This window comes from Adiantum capillus-veneris, chromosome 18, assembly GCF_014529385.1.
Source record: "Adiantum capillus-veneris isolate H3 chromosome 18, ASM1452938v2, whole genome shotgun sequence".
NCBI lineage: Eukaryota > Viridiplantae > Streptophyta > Polypodiopsida > Polypodiales > Pteridaceae > Adiantum > Adiantum capillus-veneris.
In genome coordinates, this window is record NC_140948.1 from 74,025,134 (window position 1) to 74,051,943 (window position 26,810).

At 44.3% G+C, this 26,810-nt stretch overlaps 1 protein-coding gene across 3 annotated transcripts; it reads right to left on the minus strand.

The window, feature by feature from the left end:
• On the minus strand, positions 1–25,231 carry LOC147435877 (uncharacterized). Of its 3 annotated transcripts, none has more exons than XM_086488792.1 (11): positions 25,069–25,231; positions 3,164–3,608; positions 2,937–3,055; positions 2,658–2,848; positions 2,302–2,561; positions 2,008–2,114; positions 1,746–1,932; positions 1,382–1,674; positions 1,110–1,268; positions 762–995; positions 1–504 (listed from the first exon to the last, which is right to left on the minus strand). In XM_086488792.1, exons 2-11 carry the CDS (start codon positions 3,540–3,542, stop codon positions 307–309), a joined length of 2,127 nt encoding a protein of 708 aa, XP_086344918.1. In that variant the 5' UTR covers positions 3,543–3,608; positions 25,069–25,231; the 3' UTR covers positions 1–306. The 3 variants fall into 3 exon arrangements, with proteins under 3 accessions (XP_086344918.1, XP_086344919.1, XP_086344920.1); XM_086488793.1 differs by having other exon boundaries at positions 3,164–3,624; XM_086488794.1 differs by having other exon boundaries at positions 3,164–3,571; positions 25,069–25,230.
• Positions 25,232–26,810: the final 1,579 nt, after the last annotated feature.

Genomic DNA, 26,810 nt, shown 5'->3' on the forward strand with positions numbered 1-26,810 from the left:
TAAAGCCAATCTCTTCTGTCGCAGTGAAAATTAGCAACAAAGCAAAAGCAAGTACAAATAACACACATCTTCAATATTCGAAGCATGAGCAAATAAGTAGCTTACAGACATGTACCATCAAGATGCGGTGCTGCAAAGAATGACCAATTAACAAAACTCATCCTATACAGCCAAGCCAATCCACATCACAAGTTGGATTTGGTGCCATGTCATGGGCTCGACTACATTCCCTCTCTTTCACTCACTATTTGCTTAAACTATCAAGCCGTTACTAAGATCTAATAAGAGGGGCAGACAAAAAAATGATTAGCCAACAGTTACTTGCTGACCAGTCATCTGCACCAGAGGGTCCGGAGCATCTTGACCCACTTTCATGTGTTGCTGCAGAACTTGGACGGCCTCATCCACTTTCAATGCTAACGAATCTGGAGACTCCAACAACAAAAGCAGCTCTGAGTTGTCCATCTCCAATAGCATTCCCGTAATCTTCCCAGCAAGATTGAACTGCCAAAAAGAGCACAAAGTTGTTAACACAAACACTATTGAGACCAACCTTTCTTTCCTGTTTTTATTTTGGAGAACTACAAATTAGATAAAAAAGTAAAAGAAAATGTTACAATGGACGTCAAAGGAAGGGAAAGAGGTCATCCCAAAGACCAACCTTTCTTGCAACTCTAACGAGATATCGAAACCAGCATATGCTATGGTTTTCAGAAAAATATACATAAACACAAAAGGTAACAATAATTCTAACTTCTTACCTGTAATTGCTGGACCAGAGGAAATAATCGCTCTCCAAGCATTTGCTTCTGCTGTTGAGGGGATGCGTTTGCTAGTAGGCTACTTAATTCAGCCGGATTAGTAGGCTGGCCACTTGCCCCCACTGCAGGAGGTGAAGATAACCCACCCAGCACTGCAGGCTGCTGGAAATTGTTCACTGCCAGTTCTCGAGCACGACCATTCATAACATACTTTGCAGGTCGTTGTGGACGTTGCTGTGGCATATTGACACAGGAGTTAGATTAAAAAGGCTTGAATCTATATCATAGCCAGAAGAACAATTCTCGATAATGCATAAAAGCCCTTATAAAAGCAAGTAAGGTCCTCACTTGTTGATTTCTTGTTGCATCCTTGAAGGAGACCTGCTGCTGCGGCTGGGGTTGCTGCTGAGGCAACGGCATCACCATGGGTACAGGTCCAGCTTGCGGATGAACCTGCCCATTTGCCCGACCGCGTATCTGCCTTTGTTGGCGGGGTCCAGCTGGAACCTGCGCAATTTTCATGCACAGCTTCAAAGTTCAAACCCAATTTTGGCAGCTGACTGCATAACAGAGAAGTGATGTTTGAACTTTGAAAAAAAGCCTTGGAACAGGAGTCGCACCACCGGCAAAGCAGGCATTGGTTGAAAACCTGGCCTTGGAGGTGGCACACCTGCTGGTCTCCAACCAGGCCTTAATCCAACTGGATACATAATGCCTTGCCTTTGGGGTAGTTGAGGCACAACACCAGGTGGGGCTGTGAAGTACATTGGTGGATAGGGAGCAGGGACAATGGCACCTGGAGGTCCAGCGAGACCTGCTAATCTTTGTGCATATTGTTGTTCTAACTGTGCACGACGGACCTCCTTGCGTTGTGCAATGGCAACATAGATTGGTTTACCAAACAGCATGGTACCTGAAACCTCATTGACTTCAGCTAGTTGCTTGTTAGAGAAGCAAAATCAACTGGAAAGAAGCAAGAACTACCGTGCTCAGCCACAGCTTTAGTAGCCTCTTCTGGTGAGGTAAAACACACGAAACCGAATCCCTTGCTGATACCTTTCTCATTGCGCATCACCTTGGCAGAGACAATGTTCCCATGGGCTGAAAAATGCTTTCCAAGATAGTCATCATCAACCAAGTCATCAAGGTTCTTAACGTAAACATTTGCACCCTGCGATGAATCCTCCAGAGACTCAGATTACATGTTGCGTGCCAAGAAATATGCGAACACAACACAGATAGAAACCTGGTATTTTTGTATCCTCTCAAGACGCTTTTCTTCAAACTGCCGACGAAGCATCTGCTCCCGTTCTGCCTTTTTCTGAGCTCGACCCACAAAAATGGCTTTCGCACCTAATGAATAATACACAAAACATGAACTCCAGCCCAAAGAAAGAAATCTGATGCTCTCAAACAATCTACAGTGCAAACCACCCACATACCAGATGAGTCAGTCACAACCCTGAGCATCAGAAATAATGCAGATTTACTCTGTAATGCATGGAATCAAAATTTGCTCTGGAGTAGTGAAACTACTCACCCAACACAGCTCCATTCATAGCCTCCACGGCATCCTTGGCATCATCAGGACTCTCAAAGTTGATGAATCCAAAGCCTTTTGGAGTACCATCCTCATCTTTCATGATAACGAGATTAGTGATTTTTCCATATTTGGAAAATTTCTCATGCAAAAACTCCTCAGTAATATCCGAATCTATGTTCTTTATGTACAGATTAGTAAACTTCAGTTCGGCCCCTGGTAACGTCCTCTCACTTTTCTTGACAAATTTTCCCACAAACCTAAAACACAGGTAAAGCTAACCTCCAATAAGCCTGGATAGCCAACAGGACTTAAGTCTGCAATGAGCATCCAAACAAACAAAATAATTGACTCACACTTTCTTTCCAGCAATCATAGCCCCATTCAGCTTTTCAATAGCGAGGTTGGCAGCCTCTTCTGTTTCAAAGTGTACAAAGCCGTACCCCTTGCTTTTACCATCCTGCATTGCCACTTTGCATGAAAGGATCTTTCCGATTGGCGAAAACTGATCATGGAGCTCCTTGTTACCGATAGACTCATGAAGACTCTGGCAAAGGTCATGTTCCAAATATGAGAAAAGCGAAACCCATTCAATAGGAAAATGGCTCTTTAAAGACAGGTAGGAAACTGCCAACCTTAACAAAAAGGTTTCCCAAGCCACTTTTCCGACTGCTTGGGTCTCGATGAGACCACATAATCCTAATAGCTTTCCCATTGAGGGGTGTGAAGTTTAAAGATTCCAAAGCTCGGACAGCTGAATGGTATGAGTAGCAATGAAAAATTGTGATGAGTTACGGTGTCTGACTTCAACTATCAGCAAATGAAAATGCATTAATAATAGAACGGTAAATGGAAAAGATACCTGCACTTTCTGCACATCGCACGTTATATACATCATCCAAATACGCATGGCAGGTCATATAGGAAACAAACACATCATTATTGGTGAAAGGCTCAAAATAGATCATTAGAAAATAACCCAAACTGAGTACTACCATACATGACATGATTAACATAACAGGTACGAAAGAACCAAGGCAAAAAAATTTACCATCAGCAGATGCATTGAAGTTCACATACGCATAACCAAGTGAACGCCGAGATACAGAGTCTCGACATACTCTTATAGAAGCTACTGGTCCAACTTGGGAAAAGAGGTCATACAACTGGGCTTCAGCTACATTTGAATCAAGGTCGCCAACATATAACGAAGCTGTTGTAGGAGCTGGCACACTTGCCATTACTCCGCCTCCTCTCCAGTTACCTGGAGCTGCGAAAACTTCACCTTACTTACTTACACCTAACGCCTGAAATGAAGCAACACTGCAACCTCTCTCTCTCTCTCTCTCTCTCTCTCTCTCTCTCTCTCTCTCTCTCTCTCAAAGAAAAGGGGCTTGATACCCTTTTGTATTACATTACACGCCCAAAGGCATTACATTGCCCGTAGGCACACACAGTATTACGGAGCTGATAGTGAAAAAACCCAACATCCACAAACCATAGGGGAAAACTAGGAGTGATACACGGTTACAAAAGATGGGTGAGATTACACAAGCTAGGAGAAGGGAGTAACAAAAGAAAGTAACAGAGAGCTGAAGCAGAAACAGGTCACCCAGAACTCGAAAGGAATCCGAAAATTCAACAAAGAATCTTCGAGAGCAGACTCCAATCTCCAAGGCCACAAAAAACGGCGCATCCTAGCAGAAGAAGAATCACCACTGCAAATCGACTCTGCACCAAAAATCCAGGAGAGAGATGACCTCTAGCCATCCCAGGCAAATCAACAGGGTCATGACATTCTTCAACCTGCAGAAAAAGCTGAAGGCGAGGTTAAACCTCCCATGCCGACCACCCCAACCCACGCCAAAACCATCTTACCTGCTTCCACCAAACACGGAATGAAACAGCAAAAACACACAACAGTCAAACAAGGAACCATATGCGCGCACACCGCACACATGCAACCACACCAAATACGCACGAACACATGCAACGCAGGCAGGTATGTGCAATCACTCAAAACAAAAAGCCGCAGACAAACACAAGCAACAACCAGAAAAACGAAAGAAAACCTGTGAGTGAAAGAATTCGCAGAAAACAAAGAAAACCGGTGCAGGGCACACTTAAAAGGTTTCAAGAGACTTACATGAAAAGCATTGTGAATCTTCCAAGCGTCTGGCAACTTGAGTATGAAAGATACATCATTTATCTTTTCTTGAATCTGGAAAGGGTCATAAATGATAATACCTCATGCTAAGCTTTGGAAAAAGCCACTCCTTTCCCTTCCGTTTCCTTAGGCATGCCTTCTCAAAATGTAAGAGCACCCAGTCATCTTCCTTCAACTTCAAGTCGCGTCTATGTTTATTTGTTGCCTTCTTGTGTCGTGCTTGAGACTTCTCTAGAGCCTCGCGAACCTTGGCAAAAGCAGTGTCCAAATCACTCGTATACTGATCTGCTTCAAAAATCTTGTCCTCGGTGCTTAGAGATGGAGGGACCTTCTTAGTACCTTTGATTATCTCAAATGGCGAAGAAGTGAATCGTGTTATTGTAGGCAAATTCCACCAAAGGCAAATACTTTTCCCAGTGAGTCTTCTAATCGGAGATGTAAGAGTTCATTAAGTCCAAAACCACTGAATTGGCTATCTCTGATTGCCCATCTATCTGCAGGTGAGAACTGCAACCACGTGCCAATGTTCTCCCAAATTGCCCTCCAAAACAAACTCGTGAATCGGGGATCTCTATTCGAAACTATCTTCTTAGGCATGCCATGTAACCGAGAAATCTGTGCAATGAACAGTCTTGCTAAATGATCAGGCTTGACCGTTTTCTTTATTGGAATAAAGTGAACTTGCTTGCTAAATCTGTCAATGACTGTCCAAATGCCATCGTGCCCACTTTGAGTCTTGGAAAGATCAAAGATTAAGTCCATAGCAATGCTTTCCCAACGGCGAGAAGGAATGGGTAAAGGCTGTAGAAGTCCCTGTGTCTTATGCATGTCAAACTTGATCTTTTGGCATATACTAAACAACTACGAACAAAGTCATCCATATCCTTTTTGAGCCTCGACCAATAGAAGTAATGCTCCATGCCCTTCAAAGTGGTATCTATGCCGTGGTGACCCGAAAAAGGTGGACAATGGTACTCTGTCAAGACCTTTTCCCTCAGAGGCAATGTAACGCGCAACATCGTTTTTTGCATCAAATAGCCGTCCCGTATGAAATAGCCTGAAATTGTCTCCCCATTTTGTACACGAGTAAAAATGTCAGCAAAGTCAAGATCTGTGGCGTACTGGTCAACCATATCCTCGAAGCTTCGATGATGCATTGCGGAAATAGCCAGAACCAAGGGCTTCCGAGACAATGCATCTGCCACTAAGTTCTTCTGTCCTTGGACATCAACAATCTGGAAGTAAAACTGTAACAGGATGTTAGCCCATCGCATCTGCTTTTCCGAAAGCTGCTTCTGTGACAAGAAGTAGCGTAAGCTCTGATGATCCGTAAAGACTGTGAAATCAGCTCCGAGTAAATAGTGTCGCCACGGTGTAAGAGCATGGATCATTGCCAATAGCTCTCATAAATCTGTGCTACCAACTCTGGCCATGAAAACATCCTGCTCTCGTAAGCAATGACATGGCCTTCTTGCATCAAAACTGCTCCCAGACTACGACCACAAGCTCACAAAAAACTTCGAATGGCTTTTGCAAGTCTGGCAAAGCCAACATTGGTCCAGTAGTCATTTTTCTTTGAGCGTCTAAGAAGCGGTCACTTCTGTCGGTCCCCACGTGAAAGAGACTCCTTTTTCAAGTCGGAAAATGCAAAGGTGAAGCTATCTCTGCAAACTTTCGAATGAACCGCCAATAATAAGAGCACAAGCCCAAAAAGCTTCGAACTTCATGAACATTCTTTAAGTCATATACCTAGATGAATCCAAGATAAGCCTAGATTCACTCTTGAAGGAAAGTGCAAGGTATAGACCCATGGTAGTCACCCACAAGACAATATAACCATCAGCAAATACCACGACATCCCCACTAACGTCGTCAGTGCCCAATAGTGGGTGCAGAACTAGGTAGTAACATATGCTTCCTAACATATGCTTCCCAACACAACACACACCACACACGCACACACATGAGCATACATCAACACAAAGTACAACGTACTAAACATTCTTTAAGTCAGGCCAATCGCGGATAGTCCCAATTTTGGCCGGGTCCATCTGCACTCCTACTGAGACGATGTACCCCAAGAAATGTATCTCCGCCAAGAAAAACTCTCTCTTTTTGGCATTGATAACCAATCTATGCTTCCGCAATGCTTGAAAGACCTGTAGCAAATGATGCATGTGCTTTGCTTCATGAACATTCTTTAAGTCAGGCCAATCGCGGATAGTCTCAATTTTGGCCGGGTCCATCTGCACTCCTTCTGTCGAGACGATGTGCCACAAGAAATGTATCTCCGACAAGAAAAACTCTCTCTTTTTGGCATTGATAACCAATCTGTGCTTCCGCAATGCTTGAAAGACCTGTTGCAAATAATGTATGTGCTTTGCTTCATTCTTGAAGAAAACTATAATGTCGTTAAAGAAAGTGCCCACAAAAGATCGATACTCTCGAAACATCCTATCCATCATTCGATTAAATGTTGCTGGAGCATTCGTAAGTCCAAAAGGCATAACCAAATATTCGTATAAGCCAAAGGTTGTCCGAAAAGCCGTCTTATAGACATCCCACGGAGCAATTCGGATCTGATGATATCCACTCTTTAGATCAATTCCGCTAAAACAAGAGGATCCCTGTAGTCTGTCAAGAATATCATCGATCCTTGGGATAAGGAATCGGTTCTTGATGATGATTTTATTGAGAGTTCTATAGTCAATGCACATTCTTCAAGATCCGTCTTTCTTTAGTACTGGCAATACCAAAGAGCAGATAAGTGAGGTGCTAGGTTGGATAAGACCCTTTTCTAGAAGTTCTTTTACTTGGTTCATTATTTCTTCATTCTAGGCTCGGCTAACTTGATAAAGTGGCCGGTTCGGTGGTGTACTTCCTGGAATTAAATCAATCGTATGGTCCTCAAGACAAGGTGGAGGTAACTCGCCAGGTAGGCCTTCAGAGAAACAATCAGCCTGTGTGAGCAGAAATTCTTGTCGTTCCTTATTCAATTCAAACATATTGGTTCGTTGTTCATCAATGACTTCTTTCAAGTAGATTGAGTAAACAAAAAGACTGGATTTCATTAATTTGGAAATAAAATTTCCTTCGTGCCAAGAGGACATAAAGAGTCGTTTGAACTTTAACCACTTCGTCATGGCTTCTTTCCTTAAGAGAAGAGTGGACCACCACGTTCGTGCATTTCCTTTCAAAAATGATGTTGCTCTCTTGATTTTGGAGTGCTCTGAGTAGAGCCCTCCAGAGAATGCTATGTCAAATTGTTGAATAAAGGCTAAAGCCTTGGGAGCATCTCGAAACCCTAAAAAGATTTCAAACTTTACTGCATGTCCACCCTCCTTGAATTCCTTGGTCTTCTTGCCCTTGTCCTCAAGAAAACTGTGAGTGCACGTGTGCGGAAGCATGAGAGAGAGAGAGAGAGAGAGTAGACCACAAACGCATGATATGGTGAAGAGGGGGCGATCAGCCCCCCTGACTACCATTAAGCAGAAGACCCAATACAACAACCAGATGATATATGAAATGTGTAGCCCCTTGGCCCCATCAATATGAGTGCCCAAGGGAGTCCATGCTTGAGGGGCCACCGCCCCAAACCCAGGCGACCGGACAAAAGTGCACCCTATACATGGGTGGCCAGCCCGGAGACATACTAGCCGTACAAGTATGTCGTAGACCTATGTGAAGCAGCAGAGTGGAGTAAATCTAACACCCCTTCTCAGCACCGGATGTTGAACAAACCGCTTGAAGCCGAAGATGTGAGGCAAATAATAAAGATGTCTTTTGAGATTTCTGCACCAGTCTGGGGTGTCCAAACCGCCGAGAAATCTCCGTGGAAAGATGACGTCGAGAGAAGTGTAGCAAACTGTTGTACTCCGCAAATGCAATGTGAAGGTACTGCGTGAAGGTCCCGAAGTGAGTGTGAAAACAACTCCTTGTCGTAAAAAAAGTGCCAATAGACCTGCAAGTGTCCTGCCCAATAGGATATGTGGTGTCTATAGTCAAACCGTCTGGAGAAAATAAGGAAGCCCAGAAACCGTCATGAGAATGACCGGAAGCCTGTCAATGCATGAACCTGCAACCCAGTGGGGCCAAGTAGCTAAGCTGTGAAAAACTCCAGGAAGGCCAGATGTAGCAATCTGCGTCGTAAATGTCTTCTGAAACAAGGAAAGCCAAACTAAACAGTTTGCACTATAGAAGCTACCGTAAGCTGCAGCAATCACAAAGAGACCACACGGACCACCACCGGATGGTGTCATCAGTAGATAGGGTAATCCAAGATGAGGGGAAAGCCAGACTTAACAGTCTGCACTGTGAAGGGCCTCTGCGAAGAGGTGTGGTCAAACCAAGCTATCTACACCGTAACAATCCTGTAGAAGTAGGGAAGCCAAACTGAGCAGTCTGCGCTATGAAGAATCTCTGAGAAGAGAGAAGGCCTGACCAATCTGTGTACGCCGTCTTGCATGTGTCTCATGCCTCCAATCCTCCGATGTCAACCAAATCAAAATCTACGCCAACGCCACCAAACCGCAACTCAATGTAGCTCTCAATGTAAATGAGCTGTGAGTGGCCTATTGCCCAGGTCAGGGGATAAGTCTGTTGTAAGGTTATCGAGGGTGAATGTAAGCAACTCTGAAGGTAGCAATCCAAATGGTCAGGAGTGTGAAGAGTAACTGCACTACCATCCAAGCCAAGCTCCAAGTGACTCCGGAGGTAGTCGGGGGATGCCTAATCTCCCGCATCTCGCGGGTAAACTCTCCAAGAGAGCCAAAGCACTGAAGTCCCACTCCAGTCTGTAGATCCAAGCAATGAACCTGTACAAGAAGACATCCAAGATCCTCTCCCTAAGTCCATGTAGATGCTCCTGTGTACGAAAGTGATTTGACGTGTCGAGGTCAAGTGGTAAGTGTCCATCCAAAATAGTGGTGTCTTCTCTGGGAATGTCGGAATCCCATACACCATGAGCATGGCCATATCTCGTGTGAACACCTCTGATGTCTGATGAGTGTATAGGTGTGCCCATAGCAAACCACAAGTCACCACCCCCTCTAAAGTGCGCAACCACCCAATAATGTATGGAATGAATGGATCTCCCAAGGTTTGTATGCCCGTAGATGATCAAGCTGATGTCGAAGATACATAGTATTGCAACAGTCATTGAGAGACAGCATGGACCACCATCGGATGGTGTCCTAGCAGGAGGTAACTTCATCCTCTGTGAAAAACGCAAGCCAAGAGGCTGCTGTCCACCCAAAAATGCAACTACGAGGTGATGAAAACGCTGCTATCCGGCGATTTTCAGCGTGCTCGTACGCTCCCGGCATGGTCCGGAGCGGTGCAAAGGTTGTAGGGAGGGTGGGGAATCAATGTCACAACCCATGGTGGGCTGAGAATAGAGAAAACAGCAGATGTGTATGGCTGAATTTGTAGCAGATGAAGAGGAATCTGCCGAGCCGTGTAGGAAAGCAAGATCCATGTGGGCCAAGCTGAGCGCTGCCCCCCTCTACTGAAAACGCTGTTGATTGCCAAAATCGCCAGATCTAGCTAAAAATGCAAGTAGAGGGAGGGGTGTTCCGGCGACGAATTGATCCCAAAAGTGTAGCGCTAGCAATAGATACAATAGGGACAGACTCCCCTTTGAGCTTTACATCCAAAACATGAGTTTTGCCCCTATGCTCAAAAGTGATCGTCTTGCCGAAGGCATCCAGCATGCCATGTACTCTCAACATCCATGGAATTCCAAGTAGCGCATTGCACCCTTCCAATGGCATGATATAAAATTCTTCTGTGTCTACATATGACTGAATATGCAGACGCAGCTTTCCAATAATGGGAGTAACACACTCTGAGTGGCCAGGACATGCCAACCCTGCCTCTGCCATGTACCCCATCTCTTCAGCTCTGATGCCCAACTTCATAGATAACTCTGGTGAGATAAAGTTTGCTTTGGCACCTAGATCAAAGAAAATGAGAGTCGTCTGATCTCTAACTTTACCTCATGCTCTGCATAACTCGCTGGCATCTGTACTGGGCTTGTCACCCACCATATCTAGCACCAAACCTGGCGTGGGTTTAGGCTTCTTGCCTTTCTGGTCCTCTTTATCATCTTTATCACCTGAGTCAGCTAGTCTTTTCCTTTGTGGACAATTTGTAGCAAAGTGACCAGGTTGCTCGCATATAAAGCATTTATTTTCAGCCATTAGGACCTTCTTTTCCTCGAACGGCTTATGCACAAAAGGCTTCCTTTTCTGTTTCTTTGTATGCACTCCAGAAGCCCCGGCTGAGTCCTTATCTTTGTTGTCCTTTTCTAACCCCTGTGACGCTTCAGGAGGCGTTTTCACAAAGGGCTTCTTCGCTGAATTTTTCTTCTGCTGTCCTCCTTTTTCGTTGCTCGGAAACCCACTCTCCTCTCCTTTCAACAAGGCAAGACCAGTGTTAGCAACTTCCATGAGCTGGGTGAGGGTAGCCACTTACAGTAGTCCCGAAGCCCTTTAGGCAACCCACAACAGTACTTCTCTATCTACTCTGTCAATGGCACAAATCTGTAGGAGGTTACTGAGAGTAACGCTTTACAAAACCTCCGATTGTACTCCAACAAGCTCTTGCAGGTAGCCGAAGTATGCTAGTGCCAATCTGTCATGACGTTGGCTTCAAATTCATTAGACAGGCAAGCAAATGCAAACATTTGCTTGAAGTAAACCCATGTAGCAGGTGCCTATCCTTGCATTAACAATGTCGTCCACCATGTAAGTGCATTGTTTTTCAAGAAAGTGGCAACTTTCCTAACCTTAGAGGTCTCTGTAAAATTCCCTCCTGCATAAGCTGTATCAAACTGCTGGAGGAAAGTGAGAGCCTTTGCCTTATCCTCGAAGCCGCTGAAAGTGCTAAACTTTACAGCTGCACCACCTTCTTTGTAAGCTTTCAGCTTTTCCAGTGCCCCCAAATTGTCATAGGGAATTGTCTGCAACATGGGCACTGTAGTAGGGATCATCGTCACGTCTTGGCCATTGACATTTTGCGTCATAGGTGCCATATCTGGCTGCTGTCCAGAAAAACCAGCAATGCCAAAATGACCATGTGGCACCCCAAGCTGGCCCTGATTGCTCTGAAAACCTTGCTGCATGCCGATGCTACCATACATGGAGTTTGGCATCATGCTTTGCATACCCCTAAACATTGTTCGTGGCATGTACGGCTAGCTCCTAGGCGCATAACAAGCCATACTCTGGAACACAGATCCACCTCCAAATACCCAGGATGTACTGTGGGTGGTGGAAAACTAGATGCATTACCTGGTAACCAGGTCCCTGTCCATTCAAGACAGCATGCGAGCTCTGAAAGGTGGCGGGCTGAACTGGCATAGCCTGTGAAATAGGCGTCCTAACCACCTGTTCAAAGACAGGAGGAACCTGTTTTGGAGCCCCTGACTCCGCAACATGCGAGTGTTCCTTATCCTGCTGAGACGCATGAAGTACTTGGGCTTGAGCCTCAACAAGCTCTGTTCGCGGTGTAGGTTGCCTATTTTGTTGTGGCACCTGCAAGAACTCCATAAACCTTGGGTTTTGCACCAGTTGCGAAAACACATTCACCGCGGCAACTGAGTCCATCACGCATCATCCTGAAGTTGCCCAATCATAAAGCCCTCTACTGGAGGAACATTCACATCAACAAGAGGTACAGATAGGCGTGGCCGTGAACTCTCGCCAAACTCGAACACCCTATGAACTTCCTGTCTGTCCTTCAGAGAGGAGCCCTCTTCCATAATGCCCTTCCCTTTGTCGGCCATAGTGTAATCCCGCGTTCCTGTACTCTCTGTCTTTACCCAAAACAACCGCGGCTCATTTCTTGAGGAAAAAGTGATTCTGTCCCGGCAACGGAACCATGAAACCGGTCCATAGGGCGATAGACGTAGGCTTTCACCCGAAATTCTTTACTTTACTTTAAACACACAGAGAGAAATTTGCAAGGGTAACCTGTGACGGGAATTAACACTTACGCACACACACAACTCGGAAGCTAGAATGCTCCGAGCAAACGCCGATAACCTGTAGGCCCCAAAATTGGCGCCCCTTTCGGTATTTCTTTATTCTTTTTAGGGGGTAAATTACAAGAAGAGTCCTAGGAATTCTTTACCTGTATCCAGCTAGATACCACCTGTTCTGGCGAAATTTCGGTAACATAACACCCCCAAAACTTGCCCGACACCAATTCCCCTACTAGAACTCGCTTCCACTAACATAAACCCTCTGATTTCTGCCCAAGAACAGTAAATTCAGCACGCTGTATTTACTGGTTTTTTACCTGTTTGCAGCTAAACAGTCCCCGAATTGTCCTCTAACAGTGGGGCATTGTTCCCAATGGTTCTAACATCCGTATGGCTGATAAACAGTCCAAATTCAACGCATAACCAGTGCTGAAAACGCACCTGTACGGTGAGGTTATCAGCCTCACCGATGCATGCTTTTGGAGCAGCAGTTAGCTACTCTTTTTCCTGCTCAGAGAGGCTCTTGCCTCAGCAAAAACGCATAAGACCTCACAGCTGTCGTGAGTCAAATGAAGAGCCCTCTTGTGGGGCATCACCTTATTGCATGTAGGGAAGAGAGAGAGCAATGTGAGGTGAGCAGGACATGACTTCTTTCACCACATTGTACATGAGAGGGAAAGCTTGCAGTCAATAGCTCTTAACCTGTGACAGCTTGTAAATGAGGCCCCTCTCAGCTAGACATTGAGCGCCCCTTGTTCTGCATGAGGAAAGTGCAACAGAAAGTGCCACTTGGCACATTTACAAGCATTTTCCCGTTTTGGGCTTCCCGCTTAAAAATCTCCCGATTTGTTGCCCAGTTGACTTTGCAATAGAGTTCTAAAATGTTCCCCTTGTCATTCCGGAGGTAATGACACGAACAGATTTCATGGTCCAAAATAGCAGTTCCCTAAATTTTAGGGGATCCTTCCGTTGGGCTCCCACTGGTCATCTGACCATCTATCCCCACTGGGACCGCATCCAAAAATGCAATGTGGCCAAGCTGTCGGGTACTTTCCTTTAGTGACCCCACCTTGGCATTATGCCTTTATCGAGTTCACTTCCTATGATCCACCAACTTGCTAAGTGCGACGAGGGGACCTACATGATCTTGGACTGAGCCTAGACATCCTTTTACTATACGAGTTCCAATGCCGACCAACTTCCCGTCTGTGTATGAAACTATCGTTCACATTGGCCATACAATGTCCGACCATTTGCAACTTCAAAAACAAGGTCTCAAAAATAAAACAAAAATCATTGAAAAGAAACCAACAACTAAAGTTAGCAGTTGCCACATCCTCATGACATAGTTAACAGTTGCCACGTCCTCGTGACACTTGGGAGGAGAACCTGATGCCGAAGCACCCAGACCATGGAGAGCCTGAAGCTCTGATATCATGTGAGAGTGCGCGTGTGCGGAAGCATGAGAGAGAGAGAGAGAGAGTAGACCACAAACGCAAGATATGGTGAAGAGAGGGCGATCAATCCCCCTGACTTAATGAGCAAAAGACTCAATACAACAACCAGATGTTACATAAAATGTGTACCACCCTGGCCCCATATATATGAGTGCCCAAGGGAGTCCATACTCGGTGGGCGGCCGCCCCAAACCTGGGCGGCCAGACAAGAGTGCAACCTCTACATGGGTGGCCAAGCCAGAGACATACTAGCCGTACAAGTATGCCGTAGACCTATGTGAAGCAACAAAGTGGTTTAAATCTAACAAAAATCATATTGGTTGGCTCTGTGAAAGAGCTTCTTCTTTGAATAAAACATGTGGTCATCGGAGTCCGAACTCTCAGAAGAGGATGAATCCTCGTTAGAACTGTTAGAAAAATGTCGAGATCTATGGTATGGTATGCTCTTCTTTGCCGCCTTCTTGTTCTTTCCAAATCTCTGGTTCTTTCTTCGTTTCTTGCCCTTTCTGTCCTCATCTCTCGAATCGAAAGAGGAAGAGCTATCCGAACAGTCAGAAGAAGATGAGGACGAACTGGGCAATCCTTCAAAGCGTACATGCTTCTTCTCTTTTCTTGCACTTGCAAAAGAAGATTGACGGCCTAACTATTCGACAACGTCGTCAAGTTCATCTTCGGTAAACATCCTTGGGACATGAAGTTTCTTGAGGGCTGACTTTATTGGTGTGTCAAGGTATTTCTGCCAATGAAAATGCACTTCGTCAATCGAGTGCTAGGTCAAAAATTTGGCATATTGTGGATTCTTCACAAACTGGAGCATTTGCTTTGCACAATCATCAACTTGCTGCTGACGTTGCATCTCCATTGGTTGATACTCCGTAGGCCGCGGTGGCCCGTATTCTTGATGTAGCGGAGATAATTTGTCGTGCTCTCTTTAGTGAGTGCTCCTCAGTGCAATGTGCATGAGATCTCACTCCACAAAATGTAAACACAAAAGACAATGACAACAGAGCAACAACAACACGACTCAGCAGTGAACCTAAACATGAACAGCATGAACATCGACTAACTCAAAGAAACCAATACAAACTCTGGCATGGCAGCACACTCAGCTCCAACCCAGAACTCATGGGTATAGTGGGGGTGTCGAGGCTCAATTGTGCAGGGATGGTGAAGACTTGTTGTGCGTGAACTCAAGATGATCGACTCTAGACTGCTGACCACACAAAAGTAGATGCTACGATAACCCCAAACAACTACGGATATATACAATCATAAAGAGCCACCAACACAAATATCCAATCTAGCTAAGACTATCTCCAAACTGTGGTCACGGTGTGAGCGGGATGAAAACACACACAGCGCCTCTATAACGACCCGACACACACTCTTGGAAAGATACACACACACACACTATGGGGCACCACTCGGCTTAGACAACACACCTGGCCGAGACAGGGAACACACCTCTGGAGTGAGAGGAGAGAGACTATCCACTTGCCCACTCCACACAGACACACACACACACACCCAAAAAACTCAGCTCAAAAGAGGAGAATTTCTGATGTTTAGATACAAATGAGCTTGGACCAACACCAATGGGGCAAACAGCTCACACAATATGGGTAAAAGATACCACATACAATCACAAACTGGAGCAGAAACTTCGCTCATAGGAGAAACTTACACAGAAAAACAGCAGGAAAAGAGTGAGGAATTTGGCAAAATGGACAGCGTCATCGCGTCCGGAATGGCCCAAAACCCCAGTCTACAATGTCAAAGTGCTCAAATCCGACATCGGATGAGCAGTTTACGGCCAAAACAGGCTCCAAAAACACCAAAAACACACCTGCGGCTGTTCCTCCTCTCTTCTCCACGTTTTTTCTGGTCTTCTCTCTGTTTTTTCAGTTCCGACACTTAGCTTTTTTAGTTGGGCACCCTTGGCCTTTTAGATGACCTCAAACGGACCCCGAACAGGCCAAAAACTGACCTCGCAGTGCATAGTTGTCACCTTTTTGCATCATCCGCACACCTGGCACTCAGTTTTTTTCCAATAATGCATCTCGCCACCACATGAAGTGGCCCCAAAAAGTGGTCCTAATGATGACCTTTCTGCATAACTCTCACAAGAAAACACCACTTTGTGTCCGTATTCTTCCACGTGCAAGTATTGACCCCGTTCGCCCTCCTGACGCCACTAGATGCCATCTGACGCACCTGCTGACCTCACGTCGTCGGCCCGCGGATAGCTTCCTTGAGAAGTTTTACGCGCTATAAACTCCTCGTTATTGTAGAAAAAACATACTGGTACTGGTGATAGTGAAAATCGATGCACTATGTACACACTGTCCTACCTGTACACATGTGGGCCCCACGTAACCACCTGGCTCTGGAAAATGGGCAATCCTTTATTTGATGCACCATGCATGGGTATGTACATATGCGCAATCCCTTGCTCCAAAAAACTCCTGACAACGGCAAGGTTGCATCTGTACGTACAAACGGATTCTTTCTGTACTGTACGGTTCAGTACGTATGGATAGATTCCATACAGGTGTTTTTTTTTTAAATAAACTCAGCCCTATTTCAGGCGATTTCAATCCTCATCATCATCTTTAGACCTATTTTAGCCCTATTTCATTCATCATCATCATCTTCAGTCCTATTTCAGCCCTATTTCAGTCCTCATCATCATCTTCATCGTCCTCTGATGATGATGATGGCTTTTGAGTGCAATGTTGAGTGTGCGGTTTTTAGTGCTTACTAGTTATTAGAGTCGGGACTTCAGACTTCAATCTTCGATTTATCTTTTTCATGATTCATTGTGTATTTATTTTGATGCTCTTAGTCTTATGTGAGAATGGTAGCAGACATCTAATACTATTTATTTATAGACATTTATCAATGGTTAGCTACTCTCAGCTTTGCGTTTTCATTGTTCGGTTAGAGTCGTGGACTCCAATTTTTGGTATTTGTAACTGTGTACTGTTGATTTGCTAGTCTTTATTTGAAGTCTTGGTGAATGCATAAGTAAATGTATAAAGTACTCTCAGTTTTAGGCTTTGTGAAAAAAAGGACGAATTTTTACGTACCTAAAAACTCAATCCATTCTGTACTACGTACCTTACGTACCGAATTTGTACCGAACACTACGTACCTAACTACCTTGGGTCATGGAGGTTTGGCTACGCGTCAACTAGACCACCACCAGTATGCCTGCCACGTGTCATTGCCCAGGTAAAAGTCTGTCCAGAGTGAACCCCAGCCCAACTGTAACTAATTGTCTGTCCAATGTCTGTGACCATGTAGCCCTGCTACACTCGATCGGCTGATCCATCTGAATTTGTTGTGCTGCCTCCATTCCAGAAGTGTCAAGAGGGTTCGTCTAATTCTTGCCAGAATCCATGTGTCACGAAAAAAGGGATCGGATTTCCCGATCGAAGGATGAGTGGATAGAAACAACTCTGAGCCTTCAACTGATTGGCATGATTCAAAGGGCATCCTACCTACCTATGCTAAGCGTCTATGGCACCTCCATAACTGCGGCGTCTGCGGCCTCTTCCACTATATAAGGTGAGGGGTGCTTCCCTTCACTTAGACTTGATCTCCCCTGGCACTTTGGAGAAAACCTTGGGATTTCGTTTGCTCACAGGTTACTTATATTTTTTATCTCAGATGCTTCATAAAGGTGGTGTATGGTTGAAATCTTTTAATTAGATAAATAAATGTTCTTCTCTCTGGACTACTGGCCTAGGCAGAGTTGGCTTTTTCCTTCCCATTTTACTAGGCTTGGCTGAACAAAATGGTTTAGATAACATTCTTGTTGTACATTTTTGGACTAGGGATGATGCTTGAGGATAATATCAGTTTTGGCTTGAACACAGTACAGGAAACTTCTTGGAAATTTTATTGGGCTTTTTTTGACTTGAAAGTTAACTAGTTTTATGTGAGGGCTTCCGTCCTGCTCACTTTTCTTTAGAAATTACTCTATGTAATCTTTGAAATAGTGGCTTATCATGGAAACTTATGTAAAAATGGTTCTTTTTGCATTAAGTTGATGCTTATGGTGAGTATGGTAGCATTGCTGGTTATGCTGCCAAAAGCTGCGTTTGTAACGTTGCAGTTGTTTATCTGGTTATGATACATGCAGTTTGCAAAAAAATTGGCTGGAAAAAATGAATCTAATACTTGATGATACTTCTAAGATAACTTTGACTATATAAAGGATGATGTGATCTATCTCATGAGGTTTCCATAGCATATTCCCTTGACTCTTTACAGGTTTAATCTCTTCAAATTAACCAAATACTGGTCTTATAAACCTACAACCTGCGTACTGGTTACTAGCTGGCTATTTTCGGATTTCTGGCTTAGTCCTGATCTTTCTCTGGTTAGATCTTACTCTCATAACTAGATGTATTTGGGTATAAATCGAGTTAGTTGGATCTGGCTCTCGTTCTGACTCGTACATCATTGGCTCTGCCTTATACTGCTCTGGGCTGTTCTTTAGATCTTTTTCTCCTTGCTGACCTTGCTGGAATTTGTCATACTGACCTTGACATGAAGAAAATCTTACATGCAGCTTGTACCATTTACAAGGAGTATGGTTTGGCTTTTTTTTTGTTTAACCTTATACATAATGTGGTTTTTAAAGAGAATTAGCTTAAAATTACTCTCTAAAGATGGTATCCAAATGGATCCATCAAAGTTAGAGGTAATAAAAGCATGGCCTAACCCAAGAAATCTACATGAGCTAAGAAGCTTTATCGGTATGTGTGCATACTATAGACGCTTCATAGCAAAATTCTCTCAAGTAGCAGGACCACTACACGACTTAACTAAGAAGAACGTTAAGTTTGTATGGACTGCTAAGGAGCAAAATGCTTTTGAAAAACTTAAAGAGAAACTTACTTCCCAACCAGTCCTCGTGCTTCCGGATCTCTCAAAGCCATTTGAGGTCCAATGTGATGCTTGTGGTGATTGCCTTGGAGCGGTTTTGCTTCAAGAAGGGCATGCCATAGCATATGAGAGCCGAAGGCTCAATGGTGATGAACGAGTCTTGGGCATTTATGAGAAAGAGCTTTTAGCTGTTCTACATGCCCTGGACACATGGAAGCACTACCTATTGGGGACTCCATTTATCCTACGAACCGACCACCAAAGTCTCAAGTATTTCATGACGATCTGTATCGCCCAGCCAGCGCTGTTTTTTTTCCATTAATCTTTTTGTCTCTAGGGCCCCATCGGACGGGACCCTATAAGTTGGAACAACGTATCACTCTAGGCCTCTTGAGTCTTTACTAGAGCATGCCACATCATCAGTTTGTGACATCTTTTGTCACTCCCTCTAGAGACCTGAAACCCTTTAAAAGAATATCATTTTAGAATGTTACATTTTTCAAACCTTCAATAAAAAGCACTCATTGTACTGAGTATGGAAATCATGTACTCTCTGCTCTCAAGACTTGCTTGAAAAGAGATACGTGTGCATAAGGATCTTTTGATCCATTATACTTTTTGTTCACATATTTTGCTACTTGATGTCCTCATTCGTTGTGGTTCAACCACATATCTTATCGTTTTTGGGTCTCTCTCTAATTCGTCTCTCTATTTCTTGTTGTCTTGGAGGAAATCCTAGTGGAATCCTCTCTGATACGCTCTCACCTTATTTCTGAAGCCCTATTTCCAAATTGTGGTCCTCTTCACCCCATTACGGTTGTATAACCACCTGTTTGGCTCGTCGAATTTGGAGCTAGATTCCCTTGGACAGCCGTTCTCAATGTTTGAGATCCCATTGATGCCATAGCTTCAGTCTCTGGAATATGTGTGTCCTTGAGACTCATCGAATTTTGTTCTTTCCACAGTTTGTGTTTCAAATATTTGCAAATTGGTCTTAAATATCCTTGGTGTGCTCACACTCGGTTGTATGTAGTACGTAGAGATCAGAGTACCCATATAAGTATATCTTTCTAGCTCGATAGGATCAACAAGTTTGTACTCTCGTCATACTTATCTACCATCAGAACTTGCACTCCTTGAGCATCCGTATGCGTGAACACATAGAGGTTCTTTTGGTATGTCAACTCTCTCGCATTGGATTCTACACACTTATAGAAGTTTTGTTGATCTCCATTTACAAACTTATACGTGCCCATATCATTGTAATCCGTCGAGACTCTCATGGCTTCGTTGATCTTAATGAATCTCACATTGGGTTTGTTGTTCAGAGGATGTTTCTCCTCTAGGTCCTCATCAATTTCTATTTTCATGTTTCGAGAGACGCATTTGATGATTGATGTAGTGGGTGGTATGGCTCCCAATCAACCAGATAACCACTCGTAAAAGATTCATGAGCTTCACCTTGAGTTGTGGCGTAGTATCATTGATATGTCTCTGCATTTTCTCTCAAACCCGTTGTTGAAGGTGTTGCAACACTCCTTGCAGTTTGTGTATGTCGCATATCTCTTAGTAGAGTCGGAAACCCTGGTGGTTGATGATTTGACATGGTTGAGGTTCACTCAAAACCCTCACCCTAGTCCTTACCTAGCTCACCTTGGCCAATGCAAACAATCCCTTTTTGCCCCTTGTGAAGTCTCAAGCAAGTTAGACCTTGGTGGCCTTCCGGTCTTAGGACGACACCCCAAAAGCTTGGTCCACAAAGGGTATTTTTGGCCCATGAATCGCAAACCATGATTTTTCAGATATGAAGAGTCTGACTACGCAGATTTGTTCACAATGATAAATTATGTCTTCTCAGCTCAATTTGGGTCTTTTTGGCTTGTCAAAAATGCTAATATTTTGTATCAAACAATTGAATTTCAAGTCAACTTGGATGACGCTCTTTTAGTTGTCCAAGTTTAATTCTGAAACTCCTATGAACTCTTTTATGAGTAGGCCTACCTGTGGATTCAACCCTGTCTCATTTGGCTGAAATTGTTGGATCGCGATGCAACTTTTGCAAGATTTTGAATTTGAGATTTTACCAAGTGACTACTCATTGTGTGGAGACAACAATGGAGTTATTTGTGTTTCACTATCTTTCATTGGCTAGGGTTCATGGATCGCGATCCGCGATCCATGTTCTGCAACATTTTGACCTAAAATTTTAGCAGCATGTAGAAGAGACTATTTGTAGGCTATTCCCCAAAATTGTAAACTTGATTTCTTGATAGCTTCTCACACACTATGTCTACAAGCTATACCTACAACTCGGTTCCAACCTCAACTTCTTTTCATAGGTCTAATTTTAGTTCTTTGGCTGCACTACTGGTTTTTTCTTGTGTCCAAGCTTCATGGAGTGGGTATCTTTTCTGGTCAGATCCATTCCAAGGTACATGAATTGTGATTCATGTTTGGCATGATTTGGCTTCAAGATTTATACCACTTTTAGAGAAGGTCATTTGCAATTAATTGCAACCAAAAAAAATTTAATTGAACACCAAAAACTCAAAATTCCCTTGTATTTTGATCAAATGATTCTAACTTTAAGGTTTTCTACAACAAAAGGGCACCACATGCCAACGGGAAAGAACAAACTTTAAAGTTTAGATGCTTGAAAACAACTGAACTAAAAGAGATACACTACACAAGAGACATGGAGTGGCGGAGTTCCACCCCAAGAGAGTATTAGCCCTAAATTGTGACGCCCCTTTTGATATTTCCTTATATTGCTTCAACTCAGTACAGCACCGGCAGCACACCTCTGCATCTCCCACGAAAAGGATGTTAGAGAGTAAGCCTGCATTTCATGTTTACTTAAAGGCCCTTGTGTCACAAACTGCTGACGTGTCAAAGCCCTAAAGAATGGAGCCAACTTGCAAATGCCGACCGAGGGGCCTAAACCCTAAGAAGAACAAGTAACAGAAGAAAAAGTCCTACCAACTTATGGGGACACAGTCCAATGGGGCCCCAGTGACATAAAGGAAGTAAAATAAAGCAGGACCCACACACAAACTCACACAAAAACTTATGACGTGGTAGTTGTACGGACACTCCGCCTTTTCCGCTGATTGTTGATGTGGCAGTTGTACGGAATTCCGCAAAACGCGTTGGCAGCTTTTTGGCATTGCTTTTGGACTAGAAGCTTTTGAGTTTTGAAGGCTTTTCACTATAATTGCTTTTCAGGCCAAGGGCCTTTAAATATGAGATTAGGGCTCATTCTCTGGTATGCTTTCGGGAGAAGGTGCACAGTCTAGAGTACCGGCTTGTACTGTGTTGATGCAATATAAAGAAATACCGAAAGGCGCACCAAGGTATGGGGCCAATACTCTTTGGGGTGGAATTTCCCCACTCCGTGTCGCGTGTCGTCTCTCTCTTTCAATTCAGTTGTTATTGAAGTGCTAAAAGTCTGTTCAGTTTCTTTTCTATTGGCACGTGGCCTGTCTGGTGAGCATCAGGCGTGTGCTTTTCTGAAAGCAAAACAAGCAGTAAGCCGCAACAAGCAAACATACACTCACACAGACCACTCACAGGCAAACATGAACTCATACAAATAACACTCAAACAAGCAGCAAAAGCACACAAAACAAACGAAGAAAAAAATCACAAGCAACAAACATATAAGCAAGCAAATAAACACAAAAAACAAAAGAGAAACCTTCGTAGAAGAAAAGTGTCACAAATTGCTGATGTGTCAAAGCCCTAAAGAATAGAGCCAACTTGCAGATCCTGGCCGAGGGGCCTAAACCCTAAGAAGAACAAGTAACAGAAGAAGAAGTCCTACCAACTTATGGGGACCCTGCCCGATGGGGGCCCAGTGACATAAAGGAAGTAAAATAAAGCAGGACCCACACACAAACTCATGCAAAAACTAATGACGTGGCGGTTGTACAGACGCTCTGCATTTTGCGTCGACTACCGATGTGGCAGTTGTACGGAATTCTGCAAAACGCGCCGGCAGCTTTTTGGCATTGCTTTTGGACCATACGCTTTTGAGTTTTGAAGGCTTTTCACTATAACAACTTTTCAGGCCAAGGGCCTTTAAATATGAGGTTAGGGCTCATTCTCTGGTACGCTTCCTGGAGAAGGTGCACAGTCTAGAGTATCGGCTTGTGCTATGTTGATGCAATATAGAAATACCGAAAAGGTTTGGGATCAATACTCTCTGGGGTAGAATTCCGCCACTCTGTGTAGCGTGTCGTCTCTCTCAAAGTTCAGTTGTTATTGAAGTGCTAATAGTCTATTCAGTTTGTTCTTTTCTATTGGCACGGCCCGTCTAGTGACAGTGGTATCAGAGCATCAGGCGTATGCTTTTCTGAAAGCACACAAGTCCTACAAGTCAAAGAAGCCACCACAAAGCCCATCCACCATCTACACCCTAAACCACCATGATATAACTACTCAAAACAAAGGAATAAAACAAAAAAACAAGCAACAAGCCGCAACAAGCAAATATACACTCACACAGACCACTCACAGGCAGACATGAACTCATACCCCGTTTGATGGGGCCCTAGTGACATAAAGGAAGTAAAATAAAGCAGGACCCCACACACGCAACAAAAATGATGACGTGACAACTGTACGGACGCTCCGCGTTTTGCATGACTACATGTTCATGTACCTTAAAACTCCCCCGTAATTGGCAACTTTCAAGAATTTGTTTTGGACCTCCAAATTTTGAGTTTTGATAGGCATTTCACTATAATTGCTTTTCCTTCACTATAATTGCTTTTCAGGCCAAGGGCCTTTAAATATGAGGTTAGGGCTCATTCTCTGGTATGCTTCCTTGAGAAGGTGCGCAGTCTAGAGTATCGGCTTGTACTATGTTGATGCAATATAAAGAAATACCGAAAGGAGTGCCAAGGTTTGGGGCCAATACTCTCTGGGGTAGAATTCCGCCACTCCGTGTCACATGTCGTCTCTCTCTCTCTCTCTCTATCTCAATTCAGTTGTTATTGAAGTGCTAAAAGTCTGTTCAGTCTGTTCTTTTCCATTGGCACGTGGCCCGTCTAGTGACAAAAAGCCAAAACAATAGAAGAAACGCCGCAGGTTAAAGAGCAACAGACCTGGCGAAACAAGGAGGGAGGAGAGGGTCCAGAACAGCTTCGTTGTGTCCCCCGGTTTATCAGGTCTTGAGTTCAAGACTTGTCAAATAGGAATTTAAGCTCTGTTGGAATTGTTCCTATGACATAAAAATCTCTCCTCTCTCTTCTCTCTCTCTCGCAAAAAGGAGATATTGGACGCTATTGTATTGCATAAGCAGATACAAAAAGCCCAAAGGCAAAACAAAAGCCCAAAGGCATTACGATGATCAGAATTGGTAGTGGAAAAAAACCAGTGCTGTAACAGATAGACCTAACCATTGAGAAAAAACACCTCTGATGCAAAGATACAAAAGAAGGGTAATACACAAACACTAGATACAAGCCAATGAAGGACGATCGTAGAAGAGCCGTAGCAGAAAAAGGAAGCACAAAACTCCATCAAAGCATCTTCAATAGCAAACTTCATACCTCCGAGGCCAACAAGTGCACTCCAGCAAAGGATGCATCACCACCGCATACCCGCTATGCATCAATAAACCAAATAGGCGAACTGGAAAGGGAAAGCAAACACCTAACGAAACATGGGATGGCAGCGAATAGAGACGTGGCGGCTAGATACAGTGTGGACGGTAGAGGACCAGTAACGCCGCAGTAAAGGGCCCTAGTACAATGCAAGGATCGACAAAGGAGGCAGCACAATATCGCAGAGGATTTCGCAGGGTTTTTCTCTCTCTCTCTCTCTCTCTCTCTCTCTCTCTCTCTCTCTCTCTCTCTCTCTCCCCAAAATTCTAAAAGGTGTGCGTACATGTGTGTGTGTGTGTGTGCAGGTCACAGTTCACTTGTGCAGGCAGATTGCTGATTTTGGGGTGGTTTCTACGTGTGTGCCTTACAGACTACAGTCCACTAGGTTCCCAATCCTCCCCTAAACTTTGAGAAACTTCCCTCAGCAGCTCAGTGAACGCGTTAAGAACATAAAGCTTCCACCTCTCTGATCAGTCTTCCATCGTGAGCTGTGCGGTGCTGATTCCTTGTACTTTTCCCTGTTCACGTGCTCGCAGTGGTGGTTAAAGGTAGCCTTTTCCATTCGTTTCCTGTGTTTTCCTGGTGTTCGCCATTCTTTCGGAGGAATGCTAGCACACAGAAACAGAAAGCACCCTAAGAGTTGAAGAAAAATACCTGCTTTTTCGGAACGTCTCTGGACAATGAAGGACAAGTCTCTGCGGGAGAGAGTTTTCGCGGGCTCTGTGTGCTTATTGTGGTGAGGGCCTGCCCTCCTGCTGTTTGTGCTGCCAATGTCGAGGCCCAAAAAGAAGGAGAGTGAGAGCAGTGCTGATTTTTGGCTAAAGCCCTGACCTAGAGGAACTTAATTATTTACCACCCCTACATACCTCTTTCACCATCTATCTATACTATGGCCCCTGTCACACTGGGGCGCCCGCCCCACCCAGGCGCCCCACCCTTTTTTTGAAGTTGGCCTTTGGCTTCGCAGTCACACTAAGGGTAAACAAAAAAGTTGCGCTCAGCTCACAACAAATCAGAGCAGTGCAAGTGGTTGGTCGCCTGCCCTTCACGCTGCCAGCTAGGGTTCAAAGCCTACGGTGTTGCTTTCCGCGTGTACTTTTTGCAGATGGCCGTTGCTAGGTGAACTTGGCCGACGCTGCAAGGCCGTCCCTCTGACAAGTTCTGAAGGCCAACTTTTCCTTTTTCGCCTTCGAATGGTTGGTCGCCACGTCGGTGTGGCCAACTTTTGCCTGCCCCAGTGTGACACCCCCCCTATAGTCACTTGTCGTGAATTGTAACCTGAAAGGCTAAATTTCAAAGAAAGACATGAAGGGCCAAGGCTAACTAAAGAAAGCAAAAAAATCTAACTACCCTTCTTAATTTCCCACTCCGGAGATTGCATGCTATTTGATAGCCAAGGCTTCAAACATCCTTGTTTTGTACGCTACAAGGCTACTTGCTATTGCGTTTCTTGCACCTTCGATGTAGGCAGCCTTGCAAAGCGTGTAGCAGATGACTCATGAATGCAGCAGCCACGATGAGATTCTCAAGGCTTTGCCACCGGAGGGCCTGCCATGTCTACCTTTCCTTGCCACCTTCGCACCTCCTTGAGTTGCATACCTACTTTGGATTTCCCCGCAATCCAAGAATGCAACAAACCTCAAGTTCTCTTCCTCCTCTCTACTGTCCCAATGCTAGAGAGTAGAACAGCACTGCCCTCATTTTTCTGGAGCCCATACAGCATTGCCTTCATTTTTCTGCACCGTTGCGAGTTGATGGCTTCCTTAGTACCCCCTTTTGATGAGGACAACACCATAGCCAAAGTGCAAAGAATAGAGGATATGTGGAACAACAAGCATCCCACCAAGGTAGCCCCCACCTACACCAACGATTCTTCTTCTTCGTGCCCCCCTTGGTAACCTTCATCAATTTAACTGCAAAAGGATGCTACAAGGGTGTAGCCATGGTTATTGCACTTGCAGCAACAGATTCAAAATATTCACAATTTAGTGAGAAAGGCTATCCTTGCGAAAATGTGAACCCATTTTGGTGCACATCCAATGACGAGTAGCTTTTCATGACATCATTTCTCCTTTAGACTTGGTGAGGGTATTATTGGTTATTATGGTGGACTACATATTGTGTAAACACCTCTTCTACTTCACCCACAACAAAATTGCAGTAGAGTTCAAGTACGAGTTTGTGGATGCAGATGGTCGATGGTGGAGAGCTTATGGCTTAGAGCAATAGACCGTTGATGAGCATGGCCTGATGCAACAACGCGATGCTTGCAAAAACCAAACCCATTAACAAAGCAAATTAGAGAATGTTTAGATGACGAAAATTGTGTGTGCATGCATGTGTGGCCGATGGAAACAAGTAAAGGTATGCTTTCCTTCTTCGCCCCATGTTTTGAC